Source organism: Phocoena phocoena, chromosome 16 (assembly GCF_963924675.1).
Source record: "Phocoena phocoena chromosome 16, mPhoPho1.1, whole genome shotgun sequence".
Taxonomy (NCBI): Eukaryota; Metazoa; Chordata; class Mammalia; order Artiodactyla; family Phocoenidae; genus Phocoena; species Phocoena phocoena.
The window spans coordinates 31,540,256-31,564,588 of NC_089234.1; the positions used below are offsets into that span (position 1 = coordinate 31,540,256).

The 24,333-nt window shown below is 40.0% G+C and overlaps 1 protein-coding gene across 1 annotated transcript in view; it reads right to left on the reverse strand.

The window, feature by feature from the left end:
- Positions 1-6,430: 6,430 nt before the first annotated feature.
- Positions 6,431-24,333, reverse strand: part of CC2D2B (coiled-coil and C2 domain containing 2B) — a 93,811-nt gene continuing 75,908 nt past the window's right edge. The window contains exons 26-34 of the mRNA XM_065894603.1: positions 23,725-23,907; positions 23,385-23,582; positions 20,153-20,242; positions 17,452-17,565; positions 15,187-15,321; positions 14,666-14,788; positions 10,189-10,247; positions 8,506-8,683; positions 6,431-6,619 (exon numbers count right to left, since the gene is read on the reverse strand). Of these exons, the coding sequence (XP_065750675.1) occupies positions 6,431-6,619; positions 8,506-8,683; positions 10,189-10,247; positions 14,666-14,788; positions 15,187-15,321; positions 17,452-17,565; positions 20,153-20,242; positions 23,385-23,582; positions 23,725-23,907 (1,269 nt within the window). The remainder of the gene's footprint in view (positions 6,620-8,505; positions 8,684-10,188; positions 10,248-14,665; positions 14,789-15,186; positions 15,322-17,451; positions 17,566-20,152; positions 20,243-23,384; positions 23,583-23,724; positions 23,908-24,333) is intronic.

Consider the following 24,333-nt stretch of genomic DNA (forward strand, 5'->3'; position numbering starts at 1 on the left):
TATTTTGTTGAGGACCTTTGCATCTATCTTCAACAGAGACACTGGCCTGGAATTTTCTTTTTCTTTTTTTTAGTGTCTTTGTCTGATTTTGGTATCAGGGTAATGGTGGCCTCATAGAATGACTTTGGGAGTTTCCCTCCTCTTCAATTTTTTGGGGATAGTTTGAGAAGGTTAAGTATTAGTTCTTCTTTATATGTGTTTAAAGGGTTGGAACTCTCAGCTCTATTCCGTGACTTCCAGGGAGAGGGGACAGGTTGGATATTGAGTTAATTACCAATGGCCAGTGATTTAATTAATCATGCATTGGTTCCAGCCCCCATCCTGAAGCTATCTAGGGGCCCACCAAGAGGTACCTTGTTAGCATGAACTCAGGTATATGCTTGAAAGGGGCTTATGAATATCAAAAGATACTTCTCTCACCCCCATCACTCAGGAACTTCCAAGGGTTTTAGAAGCTCTGTGTCAGAACTGAGACAAAGATCAAATATATATTTATTATATCATAATATCACACCTTCCTAATGTGGGTGGCTCTCATTTAATCAGCTGAAGGCCTGAATACAACAAAAAGGCAGACCTTCCTGTGAATGAGAAGGAACTCCTCCTGCCTGACTGCTTATGAGGTGGGGCACAGATCTTTATCAGCCTTCAAACTCAAACAAAAACACTGACACTTTGAGGGTCTTGAGCCCCCTGGCTTTCAGACTGGAACTTATGCCATTGGCTCCCCTCAGTCTCTAGCTTGCCAACTGCAGATCTTGGGACTTCTCAGCCTTCATTATTGCATGAGACAATTCTTTATATTAAAAAAAAAATATATATATATATATATATATATATGGCATAAAGGCAGAAATGTAAAGAAATATATAAGGTGGATGGAAGCAACCTAAATATCTATCGGCAGACAAATGGTAAAGAAGATGTGGTACATATATACAATGGAATACTACTCAGCCATAAAAAAGAACGAAATTGGGTCATTTGTAGAGATGTGGATGGACCTAGAGACTGTCATACGGAGTGAAGTAAGTCAGAAAGAGGAAAACAAATATAGTATGTTAATGCATATTTGTGGAATCTAGAAAAATGGTACAGATGAACCAGTTTGCAAGGCAGAAAGAGAGACACAGATGTAGAAAACAAACATATGGACACCAAGGGGGGAAAGGAGGGTGGGATGAATTGTGAGATTGGGACTAACATATATACACTAATACATATAAAATAGATAACTAATGAGAACCTGCTGCATAGCACAGGGTACTCCACTTTGCTGTACAGTAGAAACTAACACAACATTGTAAAACAACTATACCCCAATTAAAAAAAAAGAAAGGAAAAAGAAAAAAAAAAGAACGTATAGATGTCTCTGTATAAGTGAATCAAGTTACTGTACACCCAAAAGAAACACAACATTGTAAATCAGCTATACTCCATTATAAAATTAAAATTTTAAAAAGAAAAAAAACCTAAAAAAAAAAAAGAAACATATAAGGTGGTAATAGCTCTACAATCCACTTAAAGTGGTAAAAAAAAAAAATTCCAAGTAGACTGTGAAAAGTTAACTATGTATATTACAATCCTCAAAGAAACTTTAAAAAATATATACAAAAATGTATAGTAAAAAATATAATAGGGGCTTCCCTGGTGGCGCAGTGGTTGAGAGTCCTCCTGCCGATGCAGGGGACACAGGTTCGTGCCCCGGTCTGGGAGGATCCCACAGGCCACGGAGCGGCTGGGCCAGTGAGCCATGGCCACTGAGCCTGCGCGTCCAGAGCCTGTGCTCTGCAACGGGAGAGGCCACAACAGTGAGAGGCCCGCGTACCGCAATAAATAAATAAATAAAATAATAATAATAATAGATATATTAAAATGAAATGCTAAGAAATGTTCAAATAACCTAATAATGTAGGAAAGAGAAAACAGTGGGACAAAAACAAATGGAACAAATGGAATACAAATAATAAAATGGTAGACCTAAACGTAAATAATTGTATTAAGTGTAAACAGTCTAAATATTCCAATTAAAAAAGAAATTGTCAAAAGGTATTAAAAAAGAAAACATAACCCAACTATATGCTATCTACAAAAAACTCACTTCAAATTATATAGATACATTAAAAATAAAAAGTACACCAGGTAAACACTAATCCAAAGAAGGTGGAGTGGCTATATAAACATCAGACAAAATAGAGTTCAGAGCAAAGAAAATTGCTAAGGATAAAGAGGAACATTGCACAATGATAAATGGGTTAATTCACCAAGAAGACATAAATTCTAAATCTGTGTGCATCTAACAGCAGAGTTTCAAAATACATGGAGCAAAAACTGATAGAACTAAAAGAAGAAATGGACAAACTCGTAATTACAGTTGGCAACTTCAATTCTCCTCTCTCAGTAACTGATAGAACTAGTATACAGAAAAACAGTAAGGATATAGAAAAACTAAACAACACTTTGATCAACTGGATCAGAAGTTATTCTTATCGGTAGGAGAATGATGAATAAACTATAATAGATAATATTCACAACCAGGGCTGTCACATAATATACAACTCCAGGGGTCCTTGCACATAAATTGTGAGTTGTGTGGCACACAAACTGCTTAAGTGCACGTAGTGGTCCTGCTCACACTTTAGAATAATATGGATGTTTTAAGAAGAATGAATTCGTTTACTTGGAGTATTTTCACTATTTTTGAAGGAGAAAAATAACATGCAGGAAAGCATACACAATGTGGTCCCATTTTTATAAAACAAACAGGAACATATGCATAGATGTATATATGTATACATGAGAATGTTGGTAAGTGGAAGATACCTGTTGGTAAGGGGGTGGGTGGAGTGAATAATGTGGGTGGAGGAGGGGAGAATAGTAGGACAGGGACCCAAGCAGAAAAGGAAAAGAAAAAGAAAACCTGCACTTTAAAACATGATCATTTTTATGCACAAATAATAAGTCCCTCTAAAAATAATTTTAAAGTATTCTCAAATATAAAAAAGGAAAAATACTACTTTATTCGGTTACCTAAAATCTTTCAATGATTGATTTGCTGTTATACTTTATTTATTTATTTTTTTTCGGTACGCGGGCCTCTCACTGTCGTGGCCTCTCCCGTTGCGGAGCACAGACTCTGGACGCGCAGGCTCAGCGGCCATGGCTCACGGGCCCAGCCGCTCCGCGGCATGTGGGATCTTCCCGGACCGGGGCACGAACCTGCTGTTATACTTTAAATAAAATACAAACTCTTTACCGTGACCTGTGCGATCTGGTCCTTGTCTACCTCTCCAACCTTATGTGCTACTACCCTTCCCTCTCCATATAAGTCTCTTTCTGGACTAGAGGCCTTTGTAATTGCAGTCTCCTCTGCCTCAAATACTTTTGCCACAGGTCTCCGCATGACTGGCTTCCTCTCAACTGTGGGAGTCACAGATGTCTACCCAATAGCCATCCCCCCCTACTTCCTCACCAACAGAACCCTGATTTTACTGGGAGAGCAATATGTCCATTTAAAATACTTGATCTCTGGCCTCTCTTGTGGCTAGGAGTGATGCAATTCTGGCCAATGGAATGTAAGTAGAAGTTACTGGACACAGCCTCCCGGAAAGCCTTTTAAAAGAGCTAAACCAGAGGCCTTTTCTACCTCCTCCTTCCCTTTCTGCATTTCCTTGCCATGAAAATGACTGCGAGGCCATGGCCTCTGTGGTTCCCAGGTCAGCAGTCTCAGTATCACCTGGGAACTTGTTATAAATGCAAATTATCAGGCCCCACCCCAGATCCCACTGAATCAGTAACTCTGAAGGTTAGGCCCAGCAATCTGTGTTTCAACAAAGTCTTCAGGTGACTCTTAGGCATGCTGAAGTTTGAGAGCCACTGAGAAAGAGGATAGAAGTCTCCTTAGAGATGGTGAAGAAGATGGATGAAGATTAGTACACTTCTGACATCACAGAGCTGCTGCACTAGGGTTGGACTGCCTCCTGCACACTTGGCAGTTGTATAATCCCTATTTGGTTACGCTACTGTGATTAGGTTTCTGTTACATGCAACTGAATGCAATTCTATTTGATAAATCATCTTTTAAATCTCTGCTCAAACATTATCTCCGTGGACAGGCCTTCCCTCACTACACTGCTTATATCCTCCATCCCCAACAAAGTCCTTCTCCATCATGCCAACCTTTTTGCTTCCTTTATAGCGGGAGTCCCCAGCCTCCCGTCAGCGGCCTGTTAGGAACCGGGCCGCCAAGCAGGAGGTGAGCGGTGGGCGAGTGAGCGAAGCTTCATCTGCCGCTCCCCACTGCTCGCATTACCGCCTGAGCCATCCCACCCCACCCCCTCCACTCCCCCACCGCCGTCCGTGGAAAAATTGTCTTCCACGAAACCGGTCCCTGGTGCCAAAAAGGTTGGGGACCGCTGCTTTATAGCACTCATCATACCCTGAAATGATCTCACTTACTTACTGTTTATTTGCTTCTGAGCTGTTTCCCTTGTAAGAATGTAAACTTCCCTTGTAAGAATGTCTTTTCACTACTGTCCTCCAGCACATATAAAGTGTCTGGTACCTAATGGATGCTTTGTAATTATTTGTGGAAAGATTCATAGAATTTTATAATTGCATGTTACATTTAATATCATGTATTTTTAAAACAGTAAAATGAAAAAACTGGTTCATTATAGACAATCACAATTTTTAGGAAAAATTTTTAGTTGAGAAACACATACACATATTTAAAAATGCATATAATACAGAATACAAAACACACGTGCCTGTGAACACTTTCTACCTTACTCTTAAGTGGCCTATCAATTCTAAAACCACAAACGATTAACAAAATAGCTATGTAAACATTCAGTGTGTCACAAAATGAACTGCATGAATTCAGCATTTCTTTGGCAAACTTGGCTTTTCATAGATACAATTTTGTGCTACCCCAGTCAGTGTGGGAGACTTGTTAATAACAAAACTTCCTATAGCATTTAAACGCAAACATTCAAATAAAAACAAAAATTCTGATCATTTTCCTCATGCATGGCAGAGGACATATATAACTAGGGTTTAACCTTGCAGAGAAAGCATTCTCTTTACCCACATACCCACTCTTTCTACTCTTCTAGTAATCTTGAGTTTGGTCCGAGACTAACACCCTGCAAATAAATGAGGTCTTCTCTGGCATCAACCTATGCAGGTATATTGGGGGAGGGGATACAGACTGAGGGTTCCCTGAGGATGAATTTGGGGTCTCTGCTCTCTGCTTGTGGGAGTGACTCAAGAAGCCCCCAGTGCTACTACAGCGGGAGAAGTGAATTTTCTTTTTATGACTTTTACCTCATATAAAACTGCTCTCATCATATAAAATCTTTGGAAATCTGTATCTTTTGATTAAAAAAAATAAGTTGTTATGTAACATTTAAATAAACTGTATGAATACTCTTCTCAATGAAGCACAGAACAATCAAATACAAGAAAGTACAGTGTTTCCTACTTAGATACCTATCCACTCTTTCTTGAGGCCCTAGATGGGTCTCCTTGGGGGCACCGTTGTGAAAGAAAAGCAGCAGAAAAGTGCCAGAGGCAGAATGGGGGGCTGCTCATGAAGAAAATAAGGAGCTCTGGGATTTGGTAAGACCATTTTCTCCCTCTCTCACAGAATCAGGAAAGCATTTAGGTAGTGTTTCCTAGGAGTCCCTTCCAAACACTTGGAGATGAAATGACTTCAGGTCAGTGGCATCTAAAGAGAAAATTTTTGAGAAGCCCCCAGAAGCGGTCCTCAACCCAACATGGCATATTTCCCTCTTATTCTTAACCAGTGAAGTAATCTTTTATCTCATGAGAAGCAGTGACCTTGGGTTTCTATTTGAATAACTTCTGCCTGGAATTCCATCAGAACCAGCATCAGATGTACTAGCCTCACTTCAGTAAAGACAACACTCTATAAGGTAAGGTTCTCACTCTTAACTGGTCAAGAGAGTTACCTGGGGAGCTTGTTTAAAATAATGTAGGTTCTGGAGCTGTACTCCCAGAGATCCCCATTCAGTAGGTCCCGGGTGGGATGTGGGATTCTGCGTTTTCAATAAGGCTTTCCAGGTGATTTTGATGGAGGTGGTGTGGGGCCCCCAATTTGAGTAACACTGGCTCAGAGAGAAGTCAGAATTGCTTCTTTCCCAGAATAAGACCTACCGTAGACAGCGACCCAAGGCGCCAGACTTCCCAAAGTGTCCTCCCTGACGAGGTCTCCGGTGAGGAGGTCATTTATGCTTGTCTTCAAAGACTCAGGGAGTGAGTCTTGTGCCCAACTCTATAAGTGAACCAAAAATTGGGCTCACACTTGTCTGGATTTGAGGATAAATAGGAAAATCCCAAGTACTAGAAAAGTTTGGCTTCTGGTTGGGGGCATATGTACAATCCTTCCCTTTTCCCTTATTCCTTTTCACTGATATCGCGCTAATGAAGCCAAATAGACCCAAACAGATAATATGTTGTTTGGGTAGGGGTGAATATACACAGCTAGAGCAAATTCTGTCTGAGGAAATTCAGAGGAATGAATTCCAGTTTGATACACAGCATCAATAACTGACTGTACATCAGTGTATGGCATCTGGATAGGAAATCCTGCGACCTAGACAAATGGCAGAATAACACGTAAAACCACATTACGGTCACGTAGGTGATGGAGAATTACTGGATGCAAAGAGATTACAGAAGCCTCAAAGAAGTGGAAGTCATAAAATAATAATAGTAGTTATCATTTTGTGGGTGCTTACTATGTTCTAGGCACAATGCTAAATACTTCACATATATATTTAATCCTTAAACAACCCTTTGAGGTAGGCTTTGTTATAATCGCCACTTTACAGAGAGAGGAGCAGAACCAGGTCTGTCTAATGCCAGAGCCTGAACACTTAACATTCCACATATTTGCACCCTTTCTGGAATAGCAAACTGCCAACAAGGAAACCTTGATCCTATAAGTGACAGATTTAAGGGAGCATTTTGGAAGAATTTATTTAACATTGATTCAGTTTATATTTATTGATAACCATATGACAGGATTAAAGGGTATGGAACATGGTCCCATGTAAAATTATCTATTTAAGAATATACAAAGGACAATCATTAGCTTCTTTCAAGACTTAGTTTGCTTATTTCAGGAGGCTTTTCCTGATCTCTAAATCTGTTGATGTGCTCTTCTCTTGTGGTTGCATAGGACACTGTCCTTTCCTAGCTTATTTAACAAAATATACTGCAATTACTCGTTTTCTGGTCTATTTCTCAAACTAGCCCACAGTCTCTGTGAATGCTCAAGATTGTATCTGTCTTGTTTACTGTCATAACCCCAAGTGTCTAGCACAATGGCTGCCACATAGGATACAAATAATAGTTAACATTTATTCAGTGCTGGGTGCTATGATTAAGCAGCTCACTTAATCCTCACCACAACCACAAAGCAGGTAACTCTTTTTATCCCTGTTTATCTTGAGCCGTGGGGTAGAAGGTATAGAGAAGTTAGGCAATCTGGTCAAAGTTAATGAGTGGTTGAGCCAGGATTTGAACCCAAGCTGCAGGATTCGGTCTAGGTTTATGAATGTGTGTTATTAAATAGCAGATAATTTTACAAAGGAACTCCAAGTTTTAAACCTTGGCTTATACTTAACTATGCTTTGCTTATCTCTTTACCCCCCAATTCTATTAAAAAGAAAGCAAAACAAAACAACTTCCTCCCTATTCATGAATGAATAGTGCCTGCGGATCCCTCCCTGGCAGCCTGAGTATAAACTCCCAACAGATTCTTTCCTTTCTTCTCTTAGAGGGTTTCCCGAGGAGACATCTTCTAGTCTATGGGATAGTAGGGGGAAGGAATATCACTCTTGGGAGGCTGGGGCTTCCAAAAACCCACTGGAACAATTCACAGGGAAAAGGAGGTGAGAGGATTCCAGAACTAAGGATATCATAGGGGAAGAAAAGAAGGACCCTAACAATACACCAGATGCCCACCATGTCTGATTATGGACTTAACTGAGTTTGAAGTGCCTTTCTACCATCCATGATGATGTCAAATGTGCTGATGAATATATGAGAGGAGGTCAGAAGTCCAGGCTGGATGTATAAATTTGAGAATAATTTGCATGTAGAAGATATTAAAGCTTGCCTTAGTCCTCTTGCCCAGAAGCAAGGACACGGAATCCATTCTATTACTACCATCTAGAAATCATTTTTTAGTTTCTTAGTTGCAAGTGGTTTCCTTTTGGGTATCTCTTTCCAAAGTTTATGGTTTATACATTAAAAAACTGATTCCAAGAAAATGTCATGCAATCTGGTCATGGTACTAGTTACTCACTACATTTGAAATTTCTCAGTCTATAAGTAAATGCATTTTAATGCCATAGCATGTATCACCTAAGATCAAGATAAAAGGCATTTCAGGGATACTTAAGATTAGTATCATCTGGCAATTAATAACATAGATAAAACAAATGACGTTAATGCATTAAATCATATACAAACCGAGTAAAATTGTAGCAGTCTTTCAAATTCACTCTCTTCTTCAGAGGAAACAAAGTTTCCGGTGCCAAGCTCTAACTTAGGAAGAATTTGTCTTAAAATGAAAGTACATTGTCTATTCCAACGTGTTGGCTGTTTAGGTCGCCATTCCATTATTTTATATTTCAGAGTTCTTTCAATCCTAAGGTAAGAATGCAAAGATTATTTTATGATAAATTACAACTCATTTAAATAAATGTGAAAAAAGTTTTGTCACCTTTTCTCAAGTATGAGAATGATACTTTTTTGATTTAGGAGGAAACGAGACCTCTATGGCTAGGGATATCTGCCTACTGGGTGTGATTTGCCTACCATCTGATTACTGGGTTGGCATTCCTATTCTCCAAGACCCTCCTTTGACATAAGACATTGTGTTTCCAAGAAATGCCTTTATAAAAATTCAGATATCTTGTCTGGGATAACGTTAGCAGGAATGGGGTAACTGGATCCGTTAATTCAGCAAGCAGAATTGGGAGGAAATGAAGCACTGGACTGATTGATCCGTATGATGAGCAGTTTCCCTACCAGAATGTATGCTCCGCCAGGGCAGGGAGTTCTGCCTACCTATGCCGCCCCTAAAACAGTGCCTGCTGAGGAACTGTTTCGGGGAGGGGAGAAAGTGGAGCACAGTGTGAGTTGGTTGAAGGAAGCTTCTCCTCTGGGCAGAATCATTGTGTGCTCCGGAAGAAGCTGCTGGGCCTCTCCTCTCGGCTGAGTCCATAAAGTAACTAAGTGGTTTCGAGTTTGCAGCGAGTCTCAGTCACGGCTATATGCCAGAATCACCTGTAGGACTTTATCAAAATATTTCACTGTCTTCCAGATAGTGATTCCACAGGTCTGGTCTTGACCTCTGGCACCTATATTTTAAAATAGTTCTAGAAGCAATTTCTGATGAAAACCAGAAGTTGGGGACCATTTTCCTAGTGCTTTTATTCCTTCTTTGTTAAGAGTTGGGGAAGAAGGAGGGGAATAAGAGGTGAGAGTTGTGTGCTAGTGAGAAAAGGGAGTGGCAAAATGATTTTTGTCATATTCTGTTTCAATTAGTTGGTAGCGGCTTACATGCCAGCCTGCTGTGTCAGCATGAGTCACTGGAGGTAGTCAGATCTAGAAGCTTCTGACACATCTGGAGCAGGAGTGAGGTCTGCTGCAAGGCTGTGACCCTTTGGACTTGACTCAACAACTCCTCCGGACATGTGTGTGTGTGTGTGTGGTGCGAGGAGGGGGAGGGGTGCCTACTAGGGGCAGTACTGATGTTGCTGCCACCCAGCTTGGCTGTTTTTACCACACACCAAGTTGTGGGCCGTTTACCTTCCTGTCCTTTCAAGAAGTGTTAGCTACTGCATTATTATTACTATACGGCTCAACAACACAGGTGTCTGTGTTGAGAACTTCCTAACGGCAGCCCACAATGTTTTCCAGATGCAACCATATTTAACTTGGCATGTTTTTTCAAGAAGTGCCGTGGATAGCAGAGGGGCTGATTTTTGGTGCATGCACCAAGAGACAGATGACTCAGTGGAAGTAACTATTATAATCTCCATTTCATGCTTCTGTTGCTGAATCTAATGGGTATTTTGAGAGACTGGGTTAGAGGACTGAAGGGTGGCTGAATGAGAGATTATCATAATATATAAATAGAGATCATACCTGTTCTTTAGGTCTTCTACCATGCTTTTATTAGTATCAGAATAAGTTATTTCTTCAGGCTGAAATACAGAAAACTGAAAGTTAGAAAAGATTCTAGGGAGACCATCTTTACGTCAGTCGCCCCTTGGAGTGCTGATTATAATGAGGATGAACCTAAACCAGTCTCATGTGGCAAAAACACTCAGTGGCAGAGGCACAAAGGTAACACAGATCACAGTGTTCCCTTTGATTTTAATACTACTTCACCAGGGCATGGAAGGGAGAATGGGTTTACAAAAGATATTTTTCATGACAGAAAAAGATCTGCTATCCCCATCTGTTTATTCAAACAAGCATTTGACATGCTTATTGATTCTACCAGATAATCTTGGAAGTTGCACTGGTATCTTCCACTTATTAACTGTGACCTTGGTGAAGTCACTTAACCTCTGTGAGTCTCAGTCACCACGTCTTTTAAAGAGGGACAATAACAGTACCTACTTCCCTGGGACCATGCAAAGATTTTAAAATCAAGTAATACATGTAAAGCCTGGCACGTATTGTTCAACAAAGATCAGATGCTATTGTTATTATTACTCTTGTAGCATGGTGTATCGTCTTCCTCCTTCGATTATTTGTTCCTTTCAGCAGGCGGGAGTCAGGGCTCTGTGTTTGCATACACTGAGTCCATTTCAGTCTCCCCGTCTCCAAGCCTTTGCCCCAGGCACCCCAGAAACAGCAGAGAGCAATGCTCTACCATGTTTCCCCATGTCGCCCCCTGAGCAGGATTTTCTGGGAGGAGGAGAGGACTTCTCCAACCCCCTCCCCGCTACCTAACCCGTTCCTCCCCTCCCTGCAGGGCTCATATAGACAAGAGTGAGGGGCTGGGTTTAGGCGGTTTTTACTTAGGATATTTCTGAGCTGAGAAATAGAGGAGCTATAGAGACACGGACAGATGTTTCCCCCTCATGAGTGGAATGAGGGTTGTACGAAAAGAAGGAAACATTTGCTAGGCCTCTAGGTCTTAGAAAATTTCGGGAGTGATTTGAGGGGGCTCAGTCTGTCAGGTGGTGATCTAAGCCAGTGGCTCCCCAAGTGTGGCCCCCAGACCAGCAACCTCAGACCCAGTGATTCAGAAACTCTGAGGGTAAGGGCCAGCAATCCATTTTTCCACAAGCCCTCCAGAAGGTTCTGATGCCTGCCGTGGTTGGAGAGCCACTAGATTAGAGCATAGGCTCAAGCACAGTGACCTTCCCCACAGTGAACACGGCAGGAGATGAGAGACACGGGAGACAGGGAAGCATAAACTGCGGTATCACCTTACAGGGGCCACCAACTCTCACAGTCAGAACAGGTAAACTGAAGTCCCTGACTGCTGTCACCAGCCACTGTCTGCCCCTCCAAAACAATCCCCTGCACCCCTATCCTGGCAACCCTTACGGATTAGTTAGGCCACTTTCAGGCCTGAAAAAGAGGCCTGGGTTATGTTGACTTGATAAGTTTATGGAGTGTTAGTCTATTTTCTTTTCAGGCAAAGGCCCCTTTCAGGGAATTCATATCCTTTAAAACTTCGAGAGGATTTCCCTGTTAACTCCATCTCTGAATACCCATATTCTCATCATACACACTCAAATTTGTGTTCTCAATTGCGATTAAGAAAAAAAAACGACAACAGCGTTCACCACAGATAGTGGTTTATTCCGGTATGTGTGCGACAAGGCAGAAGATCAAGGGCCATTAACCCACAGGAAAGAAATCAGTAGGGATACAAGTCAAATGCAACTCTGAGTTTTATAATTATATATTCAACTTGACAAAGGGTTTAGTGGCTTTTAAAAATATAATTTTGATTATGGCAGCCCTTGCCTTGGTGATGTTGGCTTCTGACTGTCCTCTGCTCACTCCTTAGCAGCAGCCAGGCTGGCCTTTCAGCTCCTCGACAGACATCTGCTTGCCACTGCAGGTCTTCATGCCTGCTGTCCCCGCTCTGTGCTGGGACCATTCTCCTCCTTAACTTGCATCTAGACCAGCTCCTGCTCACCCTTCTTCACTCTGCTAGTCATCACTTTTTTCCCCAGGAAGCCCCTGCAACTCCCCTTCACCTCAGGCCTCCTGCTGAGTGCTCCCCAAAGCACATTCATTTCTTCTATAATAGCATTGATCGCTCTGTACAGCAAGTGCTCGTTTCCTTCTGTTTCCTCCTCTAGAACACAAGCTCCAAGAGCACTGGACATGTCTTTTTCCTTGTGGTACCTATACCTAAAACAGTGGTGGCCCGCTGCAGCACTCAATACACATTACCTGAATTAATAAGAGAATGATTAATAGAAACAAAAAACCTCAACTCTAAATATATCATTCTCCCCCCTAGGAGGCAGCAATACTTTGGTCACAACTTTGGGATGGGAAAAGCAAGCAAGGTCTGTGGATGCCACAAATGTGGTTTGCTCAAGAGAGATAAGCACATTTCCCCTTCCTTATAAGGACTTTACAAACATCTGCAAGGAGAATGTTCAGAAGGATGCACAAGAAGCTACCAACAGTGGCTATTTCTTAGAAAGTGGGAAAAAGATGTTGAAGAGGAGAGAAACTCTTCACTTTTTACACTTTGATACTGTTTGATTTTTCTCCCCACAACCACCATTCCTTCTTTTTGATATTATGAACTATGTCAAACATTCTCAGATAAAGCACTGAGAATAATGTAATGAACATCCACCCAACATACGTACCACCAAGCTATATCTAATCTTTGCCTTCTTCCATACTTGTTCTAGGTATTTTTTAAAGATGTAAAACATTACAGATAGATTTGAAGTACTCTGTATACTGCTCCCTGATATCATTCTTTTTTTCCCCTCTTTCCAAAGGTAAACTTTACCCTAAATTTGGTGTTTATCATTCCCATGCAAGCTTTTACACTATCAGTATATATCTCTCTATACGTAAACAACATATATTTTTCAAACTTCATATAAGCGTGTCGTTTCACATCTTCTTTACTTTGCTTAACATTACATTTTTTATATTCATTCATGTTGATAACAGTGGCTCTAGGTCAGTAGTTCTCAACCTTGGCTGCATGTGGGATCACATGGGGAGCTTTAAGTAATACCAATGCGTGGGCTCTTCCCTCAGACATTCTGATACAATGCATGTACAGCCAAGTTGAGAACTACAGTAAAGTAGTTTCATATATTCTTTTTTTTAACTGCTGTATAGAATATTTTATAGTAGGAGTATTCATAACTCATGTGCCCATTTTCTGGTTGATGAATTGTTTCCTTTTATTTATTTATTTATTGCTATTTCAAGCAATTCAGTAATGACCATCGTGTACTTGTCTCCCTGTGCGTGTATCTCTAGGGTATATACTTAGAAGATGAACTGGTGGATCAGAGGCTGAGTTTCTTCAGCTTTACCAACCTTACCATATTGCTTTCTAAAGTGTTTATAGCAATTCACACTCCCACCATTTCTCTGCCTCTTTGCCAATACTAGATGTGATCACACTTTTAAAAAAGTTTGGCCAATCTTCTACATGTGAAATAGTGTTTTATTGTTTTAAATTGTATTTCCCTCATTATGAGTGACGTTGAGCCCTAGAGTTTCTGCTTCTGTGAAGTGTCTTCTTCCTATTTTTCCATTGTCCTTTTTCTCATCCCCCTTCTCTTTCTTCCTCTGGGTCATAGCTCCTAGTTTTTGAATTTTGCAGTTGCCTGCACACTGCCATACCACGGCTCTCAATCCAGAAACAGCTGTCGAAATGGAATTTGGGTGCCTTCCCAAAGCAGTAGTGAGTACATCATAGATCCCCTGGACAAGACATCTGGTGATTAGGTTGGTTCCTGATTCTCAACTCTGTACTTTGGTCTCTTACCTCCTGAGCCCCAGGCAGTGAGTCTGCTGCTTTTCTTTCCCATCTTCTCTCAAGAGTAGCAAAGTAGGGGAGCTGCAACACAGTCCCTGGCTTCAAAAAGTGAGACTGGCTCTGGTTCTCTGGGTTTCATGAAGCATTTTCAGACCTTGGTGCCGTCCTCTTTGGGCCCCACTCACTGCTAGTGTTTCTGTCCTGCTTCTATTCCATGAGATACCTATCATGGTTTGGAGCCCAGATAAGCCTTCTGTTTTTCAATTTTTATACTTTATCATTGTTATGGATATGTAGTAGAAGGGCTAGGTCAAAGTAAGAACCTATTACACCATCTTGACATTATTTTTTATGTTTCATGATGAACATTTAAAAATTTTTATTTTAAAACCTAAATTCACAATTAAGATGATACCTTCTTCTCAATTCCTCTTTTCTGCAAGTAGAGAAAAAGGATCACAATAGCCCAAACTCAGGCTGGAGGGCAGAGAAAACTAGGTTTTATTAACACTGCCAAATAATTCAATAAGCAATCAGCTGTATAAACATAATAAGAGCTGTCACAATTCCTAAGATTAGAACCAATGGTAACTTTCATAGAGACACACCTGGAAAAGTATAATTTACCTGTATGCTTTGTGCTTTCGTCCCTTGATAATTTTTTGGAAGCAACTGTTTCCAGAAACTTTCCTTTGAATAGTCAAAATATACAGCCCTTGGTGAATTATTTTGCTGAATGTTAAACCAGACCTATTAATACATCAACATAAAATCAGTAGAGGCCCACAGGAGTACGAAGCCCATAGTAGGTTCGGACGGAGCAAAATTTTACAGTCCTACTCCCCAGTGAAGTGGCAGAAGCCAAGGATGGTTCTGAGGCAGGAGGTACAGAGATTCCAGGGGTGTGTGCACGCTAGACTGCTCGCTGGTTCTCAACCTCGGAGGCACTGCAGAATCACGTCAAGGAGCCTTGGGGATAAAAGATTCCCCTGGCCCTACACCCCAGGGATTCTAACTGAACATCTATAGCTTCTTCCAAGTTCCCACATGATTCTAATATATGGTCAGTGTACAGAACCACAGGTTTAACTCTTGAGGAGATAACTCAAGATCCCGCCCCCCCCCCCCGCCCCCCGCCATATACTTACATTTTCACCATCAAACAAACAATCTACACTTTGTAAGGGACAAAATGGGTCAAACTGCTTATGATATTGCCCAGTTAATGGATTCCAAAGCAAATATTCATCAGTTTCTGGCGTTAATACATAAGCCACATGTCCCTGTACAAAGAAAGAGTTAAAGTCATTTTTGGTGGATGATTGATTTCACTCATTTATTTATTTGCCTTGCCGCACAGCTTGCGGAATCTCAGTTCCCTGACCAGGGATTGAACCTGGGCCATGGCAGTGAGAGCCCAAAATCCTAGCCACTAGACCACAAGGGAACTCCCTGCTATCTCTGATTTCTAAAAGCCTTTTTTAGGACCTTTACAATTTTTTTGAAAAGGATAAAACCAAAGCAACTGAAATCCTCAGGCCCAGGCTAGCATGAGGATTCAAATGAGAACTTCTGAGCTAGTGCTGCCACGTATGGTCCTGAAGGGTGTACCCTCATAGCAATAAAATATGTTGTTCTAACAAAATCAGTACATTATGACCAATTCCCAATAGCCAGTACTAAAGCGTTTTGAGGTAGGGGCGCTTTCGTGTAATTCACACAAAGGTGCTATATGGATTAGCCCTGCTTTATGTGGAATATACCTGGAGACCAAGGGTGAACACCGTGCAGAGTTAGGGAATGGAATTTTGCCTCTCTGAAAAGCCAAGTGAAGTTGAAAAGCCATAACATTAATTTTGTGAGCAAGATACAGAGTTAGAGGCCAGAGAGAAATTACACAGGAAAGCACCTGAGGAATAAAAGTAGCCATTATGTGATTATTTTGCTCTGCACATACTTTTGAAGTATAAACCTTTCTTATTTAGCAAAGAATAAAAATTTCAGGTAACAATAATAATGACTACTTAACATTTATTGAGTACCCCAGCTACTGTACTCAGCGCTCACACTAATCTTCTCACATGAATTCCAAATTCTGTGAGGCAGGGATGATTGTCATGCCCATCTTTCGCATGAAGCTTGTCTAGGGTAACAGTAAATGGAATTACTCCTTTTCGGGGAGGAGATAAATGAGGCGCAGAGAAATAAGGCTGAGATCGTACAGTTAGTAAACGTCATTTCTGGCTTTTAAAATCCTCTTTGACCTCCAAATCTATACTTTTTTTTTTTTTTTTTTTTTGCAGTAACGCGGGCCTCTCACTGTTGTGGCCTCTCCCGTTGCGGAGCAACAGGCTCCGGACGCGCAGGCTCAGCGGCCATGGCTCACGGGCCCAGCCGCTCCGCGGCATGTAGGGATCCTCCCGGACCGGGGCACGAACCCGTGTCCCCTGCATCGGCATGCGGACTCTCAACCACTGCGCCACCAGGGAAGCCCCAAATCTCTACTTTTAACACTGTGCTGTGTAGCGTGGTTTCCCTAACTCCAAAGCTCTTGCTCTTTATCACTGTGCTCATCTTTACAGTAAAGAGGCTTCACCTCAACCAGTAGCAGAGGTGAAAGGCACAGATGACTGCTGCCACCCAGTGTTGACTCAGAGGTAAAACTGTAAAAATGTTCGTTGAAATATTGTTTACTGCCATCTAGTGGCACTCAAAACTACAGCGGGGGATCATATGGGGAAATTAAGGGAATCTAGAGAAATAAATGATCATGACAAAAACCATAAAACAGGACTGGAAGTTTTTGACACTTATCAAGATATTCATAGTAGAAATAGAAACATCAAAAAGAAGACAGCCCTCTGGAGGCTTGAATGCAGGTGTATATAAGTTGTAAAAATTTCAGGTAGGTTAACATAAATTTCTGGCCCACTTCTTACACGATTAAAAATTGAGCAGTGTAAAACAGGAAGAAGTACTTCTTAAGGATCTTAAAATATAGTGTTAGGGACACATAAAGATGATGGTGGTGATGATGGTTAACAACCACTATAACTACTACTGTAACTATTATTACATCACCTACCACCACCATTTTATTGAGTATTTTCCACATAAACCAGGTGCTGTCCCCAGTGCTATTTACTATGTAATTTAATATTTTTAGTAGCTCCATGAAGTAGCACTATTATTTGTACTACTTTACGAAGAAGAAAAACAAAAGGAAGTCATTCTTTACATTGTAGAAATTTTGATGAACGAACATTATCCTCCTAAGTAAATAATTGTTCGCCTAGGAAATTTCCTAATTAGCTTGTGAAAAGAAGGAAACTTGGGGTTGAAGTCTTTTAAACTTGCAGCTAAAAGCTAATTAGTTTTGTTTACACTATTTAAATATTAAGTCCAACACTTACTTCCAACATCGAGGTTCCTAGGAGGACCAAAGCTTTCTTTCCAAAATACAGGAAGAAATTACAGAGAAGTATGGCATGCTCCTCCTTATTTCCAATAGCCAAACTGATGCAGCGCTAAGGCAAAACAAAAGCAACAAGGACACAAAAAAGGAGGGGAGGAGAGAAAGTTGAGTAATGCAAGCATTCAACAGATTTAGAGTCCCTCCAAACCCTCACACACACATTCTTGCCAGGTCACTAAGATGACTGCAAAGCCGAAAGCTCCAGCACCCTTTGCCTGTTAAAACACTAGGGCATTAGAAAGAGAGAACATTAACTTGGAACATAAGGATCACCTTTATCATGGGATAATTAATGTGGATACTGTGTAAGTGACCCAATAATTTTATCCTCCAAAATGGAGCATTTTTGTTTGAGACAAATACCCTAGGAAAACAGGGATATCTTGGCTGATATTTTAAGGAACTTCACCTGATGGGAAATCACATAGTGTTTTTGGAGGAAGGGATCCTTTGGTCAATGGAGCTACACTCTGTCCTGTACCAACATAGTGCTCTCAACTGAAAGAGAGGAAGAGATCTGAGTTGGAGCCCAATCAGAAAGAGTGATGGAAACTTCTTTAATTGAAAGAGCTGAACAGTTGGGCTGGGTGTAATCACATACAGGGTGCCTGGTAAAGCAGTGGTAGCAGGAGAGAAAAAGCACAGCAGAGGTGGCAGACCAGTGGCCTGTAACCTAGTTCTAGCTGATAGGTGTGTTTTGTTTGGCCCCGAAATGCTTTTAAAAATTGGAAGATCTCATATAAAACTCTGGATTTCTGGCCTGAAAAAATCAAAGGCTCTAACAAAATGTTCATACGGCAATGATGTATTACTGCTGAGTAGCGGCTGCACCATTTAGACTGCACGTGTGCTTCCATTTCATTAGTCCCAGAGAAAGGGCTGTGGTGGTCAGGGAGCTTGGGGAGGGGGTGCTCAGGAGCCCTTGGAGTGACTATTTACCAGTCTGGAAGCATTTCAATGTTTCAACAACTGATATGGCCACATCAGTACACACCGGCTGAATGTGATGGTGAGGGATGGAGGCTAGGGAGGATGGTAACGTGGCTCTTCTGAAAGACGTGTGTGAACAGGAGAATGAAGAGCAGATTATGAGCAGTCTTCAATGTCAGGCCAAGGAGGTTCCCCCGACTGGATTTCATAAGAGAAGGAGGGAATGGATGAGAGTAGCTAACGGACATACTGCATTCCAGGTGCCTATCCTTTCAAAACCCCTGTATGACACAGATGAGGAAACTGAGGTCCAAAGCAGCTAAATAACTTATCTTAGGTCACACAGCTATCAGATGGTTGAAGTAGGATTTGAACCAAGGTTTGTTTGACTCCAAGACTGTATGTTGGGTAGGAGAAATAACTCTTGTCTTGTGACAATCTAATTAGTCATTCACTCATGGGTATCCCAAGTCCAAACAGTTCATGTCAATGGGAAGACATTAGCCAAGAGGAAGCCTATGACTGTGGTAACCTGTGGATTATGGGTATTGTTTGGATTGGAGGGCACTTGGGAGCACTAGTATTTGCCTGAATGGTTATTTTCTGGTTATTTTCAGCTACTTTAGAGGCTATCTTTCAATGTTCTGCAGGATCGTAATACCCCTGAACACATTCTGATTAGTTTGAAGAGTCTAAGAAGAATCTAGAGTTAACTGACACCTCTTTGAGTTTTACCAGATTTGAATCACTGGATCCTGAAACAAACCACGTGCTTGTATCTCTCTTACTCCCACTTAGCAGAAGGCAGGGCAGCTGACCTATTAAGTTAGTCCTGTGCCCGCTAAGTCCATTTCAGCTAAAAAATCTAACCTCTAAAACATTCTAGATAAGTGCCAGGACTATCAATTCCAGATGGAGAGTGTCCTTCTCTTAGGCTCCCATCATGCTGGTATTTTCCATTAAAAATATTGAATACTTGCTAAATTTAAAGTACGTACAAGTGACGAATATAAAAATAAATAAGAATCAAGTCTTCCTTATCATTCAAGGAGATTAAACTTGGGATGTATATGTACAGTGTGTGGGTATAGGGCCAGTATATAAGCAACTAAATATAATTTAAGGTGGAATGGAAAATGTGCTCTAATTAGGGCTGCCACACTTGTGGAGGGGGGCGGGGAATAGGATGCCTAGTTCAATTTGAATTTCAGATAAACAAGTAGTTTTTTAGTATAAATATGTCTCAAATATTGCATGGGGCCTGTATTTTACTTGGAAATCAGACTAAAGACAATTTTAATCCAAGTGCTAAGGAAGAGCACTGCTATACAAGCTCTTCATTCAGATGTGGGAAAACTGGGGAAAGCTTCTGGGAAGTGGTGGTATTTCTGCTAGACTTCAGGGTCTGACCACCTCTATAGTGAACAAGCCATATTTCTCTCTGGAGGACGTCATAATATTGTACTCCTGGAATTCCCGTTGAATCTCAATATTATGAGCTACTTAAAATGTTGAATAAGAATTTTGGTCTTTAAGAATTATTTTTACGGATCGTTATAGAGCTGAAAATGATGGATTAAATTATCAATTGCCTTCAAATTGCACGAAGCAAATTACTACATAAGTGCATAATATTTTTAAAAAGTTTTTTTAAAAGAAAAGCAAGTAAGAAATACTATACATTTAAATTATAAAATGTAATTTGTTACCTCTGATGTCATCCATATATCAAAACCATCATTTTCATCCAGTGTATCAGGCATAATAGGAATCAAAGATACAAAGCGAGCAACGAGGTCCTAAAATAATATTAACTAACAGTTACTGAGAGCATACTCTACGCCTGTCACCAAGCACAGTGCTTTACACGCACTGTCATCACATAGTGTGTGTCCTACAAGCCTACGAAGTACACACTATTACTAATTTTATTTTACAAAGAAGAAACAAGCTCAGGGTGCTAAGATAACTTGCTCAGGGTTACACACCAACACAATTTATGGGTCTCTGGGAATGAGCCCAAGTTAGCGTGACCTCAGAGCATGCATGTTAACCAGTACATTTCATTGTAATAAGTAAAAAATTTAAACACGATACATTACATGTATACTTTAAAGTATAACTGTTTAAAAAATGAAAAAAGATGTTGAAGAATAGCAAAAGTTTGATTTACTTTTAGGTTCAAAATCGAACAGAAATATTTTTATTAATAAAAACTAGTTAAAAGTTGCTGCAGCAAGAAGTTATTGGTGCAGCCGACTTTTTCCAACAACAGAAGTCCTATTGTGGATTGTTCCCCCTATAGGGCTGGAGATAAGGACTCAGACTAGAGTAGGAAAGAAGAAAGGAATACAAATAAACAATGAGCTAACACAGAAAGTTCACCAACATTTTTACTGATTTACAATAGCTACCATTTATGCACTATTATGACTTCCTACACTGGTCACGTTTCTGACTTCATGCAATTAATTAAACATGGTTCACAATCCTTGATAAGCAAAGGAGCTAGGATTTATGCTTTTTTAAAAAGGCAAAGATTGTCCTTGAAAGAAATCTGCGAGCATTATTATCTCCTTGGACTTTCGGTGTCAGGAAACAGGCAAGAAGAAACACGTAATGGAAAAGCAGAGTGTGGCAAAAGGTGATCTAAACTAGGACTTTTGATTTTAGCTTAAAGAATCCAGGTAAGAGCTTTATACTGGGAAATAATACAAATTTTCTGAGGAGAGCCAATTGACTCAGTCAAGCCTGAATAAATAAAAGGTGTAAATGATTTTTCATAGATGCCCTTTAATCAAAGCTTATTTTTTCTTTTTATTTCATGAAAATAAAATCTTTATTTTCAGTTATTACCCACCAATAAGAGAAAGTTCACAGTTTTAGCTCTTGACACAAAGTGAACTAGAAGGCAAATTTACATCCATCAGATACAACTAGTGGACCAACTTTTAAAAACCAGGCTATCTTGAAAGCTTGCAACATACCAGATATTGCTGTGTATTCTCTAGTGACAGAATGCCAGCAATGGCTGACAATGACTTGTGAAGTGTTTTTAATAACAGTGTTTTTTTATATGTTGCTAGAAATCAGCAACATTCGTGTCCAGAAATGGGTTAAGATACTTTAAAGTCTAAACACACTATGTATGAGTGTGTTTAGGAGTATGTATGTTGCAGTCTCAAGAGGGGTCGGTAGTCCATATGGACTAAATTAATACTTGCCTCTGGGTAGCGGGTATGTTTGTAAATATAAAATTATGTTAAATATTAGCACCAGTGCAGAACATGCTCAGCATCATAAGATCCAAAACACCAGCACAAGTTTATCCATCATTAAAAAAAACCAATTACCTCCTTCCTAAGATGTCAAACTAGTAGGTAACTAGATTAATAAGTCTAATCCCAATGAATGACTCTTGTACTGTACAATTTCTCTTTTAGAAGTATAGGGGAGAACTAATCAGCTAAACAGACATGTTATGATTTAAAGTCTTAAATCATAAAGTATTTTTAAAACTGGATATTACCATACATAGATAGAAAATTACTAATAATAGTGACAAAAAAGAGCTTTAAAACTGTAAATAAAACCCCTTTCCTGTTTATCAATAAATGTTGCAGAAGACTTAAAAAAAAAAAAGATCCTAGAAAGCCTGTTTATTGATTATTCTCTCCATGTACGTTTTAGTAAGTGGTGATGCTCTTGATCAAGAAATCCATTATTAACCTAATTTTCTAATGGAGGAAGAGGTAAAAGATACTTATCACCTGTGGAATCTATCAACTTAAGACCAAAATTAATAACAATATAGGAACTTCAGAAACAGTAAAATTTGTGGTTTGTATTTCATGGATGGTGCTGCTGTTCCAACCTTATAAAGTAAAGGTGTCTGCAAAGCTTATTTTTTTCTTCAACGGGAGACTAGATCTCTGATTTCACATTTTCGTTTCTCAAAGTGGAAGAAGCTACATTCTCTTCTGAGTCCATAATGAATACAGGTACATGTCTCTTTTGTCAGCTGGTAAATAACAGATATGCATAAAGCCACATAAGGATGGGGTGGGAAGTGTTATGTTGGCGGTTTACAGAGCAAAACGTAACATAGTTGGACTTCCCTGGTGGCACAGTGGTTAAGAATCCGCCTGCCAATGCAGGGGACACGGGTTTGATCCTTGGTCCGGGAAGATCCCACATGCTGCAGAACAACTAAACCCGTGCACCACAACTACTGAGCCCACGTGCTGCAACTACTGAAGCCCGCGCTCCTAGAGGCCGTGCTCTGCAACAAGAGAAGCCACCGCAATGAGAAGCCCACACACCGCAACGAAGAGTAGCCCCCGCTCGCCGCAACTAGAGAAAGCCTGCGTGCAGTAATGAAGACCCGAGGCAGCCAAAAATAAATAAAACAAAAAAACATAGTTTCTTCACTCCCACATACAACAAGAAGCAATCCTTAGAAGGACACAACTCCTTTAGAAACATAACTTTTAATTTTGCCTGGAAGTCAAAGGAATTTTTCTGTGTCATTTTTCAAAGTTTGACAGAAAAGTTGTGAAGCTGATATGGTCACGTGAACTGGTGTGGCAACAGTGACTCTCTAGTACAAGTGGGCAGAAGTGAAGGGGATCAGGAAGAAATGTTTTCTTCCATCTGGTGCTCAAGAGGACACATTGCAACATAGATGGTTTCTCTCTCAGGAAACTGTCTCTGAAGGTAAAGTAATTTTAATAAGAAAGTTATACTCAAAGTTAATAATAAAAAGTAAACAAGTTAAAATAAATATAAATTTGGAATGATCGAAATGTTCTAAAATTTACTGTGGTGATGGTTGCACAACTCCGTGTATATACTAAAAGCCATTGAATTATATGCTTTGGAAGGGCAAATTGTATGGTATACGAATATCACAATAAAGCTACTAAAATAAATATAACTTACAAGTGTTGCATTAGAATCATGAAGAAATATATCCAGGAGTTGCTGAGGTGGATTCAATGCCTTGATATATCTTGTTACTAAGATCTGTATCCCTTCATCATTAAAAACAGTAGTTGTGATTCTTCGTTCAGGAAATAATGCCTTACAATTTTTTTTAAAAATCTGTGCTCTCTCCAAAACATCTATTTGACCTGAAAACTAGAATCAAGTTTAAAATATTTCAACATTGTACTATATTGTCCCCACAGGAAAATATCAAGAACCAACATTCATTTTTGTCAGCTTTGAAATTAACACTTCTTTGATAGTATATATGAGAATAATTCAGTGTAAAACCTACCTTGTTTAGTTCTGGATTACAGATGGCAAATGATATTTGAGGTTCAATAGTAGCAAAAATATTTAAGAAGGTACATTCTTTTAAATTCTGTCCATTATAATCTTCTTTAGGAGACACATAAGTCTCACTCCAAGTATACCCAAGCAAAACTGGTGGAATATTTACTTGAAATGTTCCACTAATCTGAAAGAGTATATCAGTATAATGGATTCTGCATGATGAAAATAAACATCAGTCAAATATAGTATAGCTCAGCTCAGTCTTCTCCATTGCAGGAAACAGGCTTGCATGGGTTCATGCTGATTCTACTAATAGGATGGTAAGGTTCTCCATGATGATTTGTTCACAGGCAACCTTGACACCCTGGGTCCCTGTCTAATATGTAGTACGTGGAGAAGGCAGAAGTAAGAAAGGGATGAAACAATGAAGCAAGTTAATGGACCAGAGTGATAAGAGCTCTTAGAAGATCTAATTTAAGCTCAGAGAAAATGCTAAAAGACCATGATACATTTTGCATTGGGTCTGGAAAGAGGAAAAGAAATGTAACAGCAGGAAAGATGACCCAAAGTCCACTGGAGGAGGGATCTTTGTGTGTGTGTGTGTGTGCAC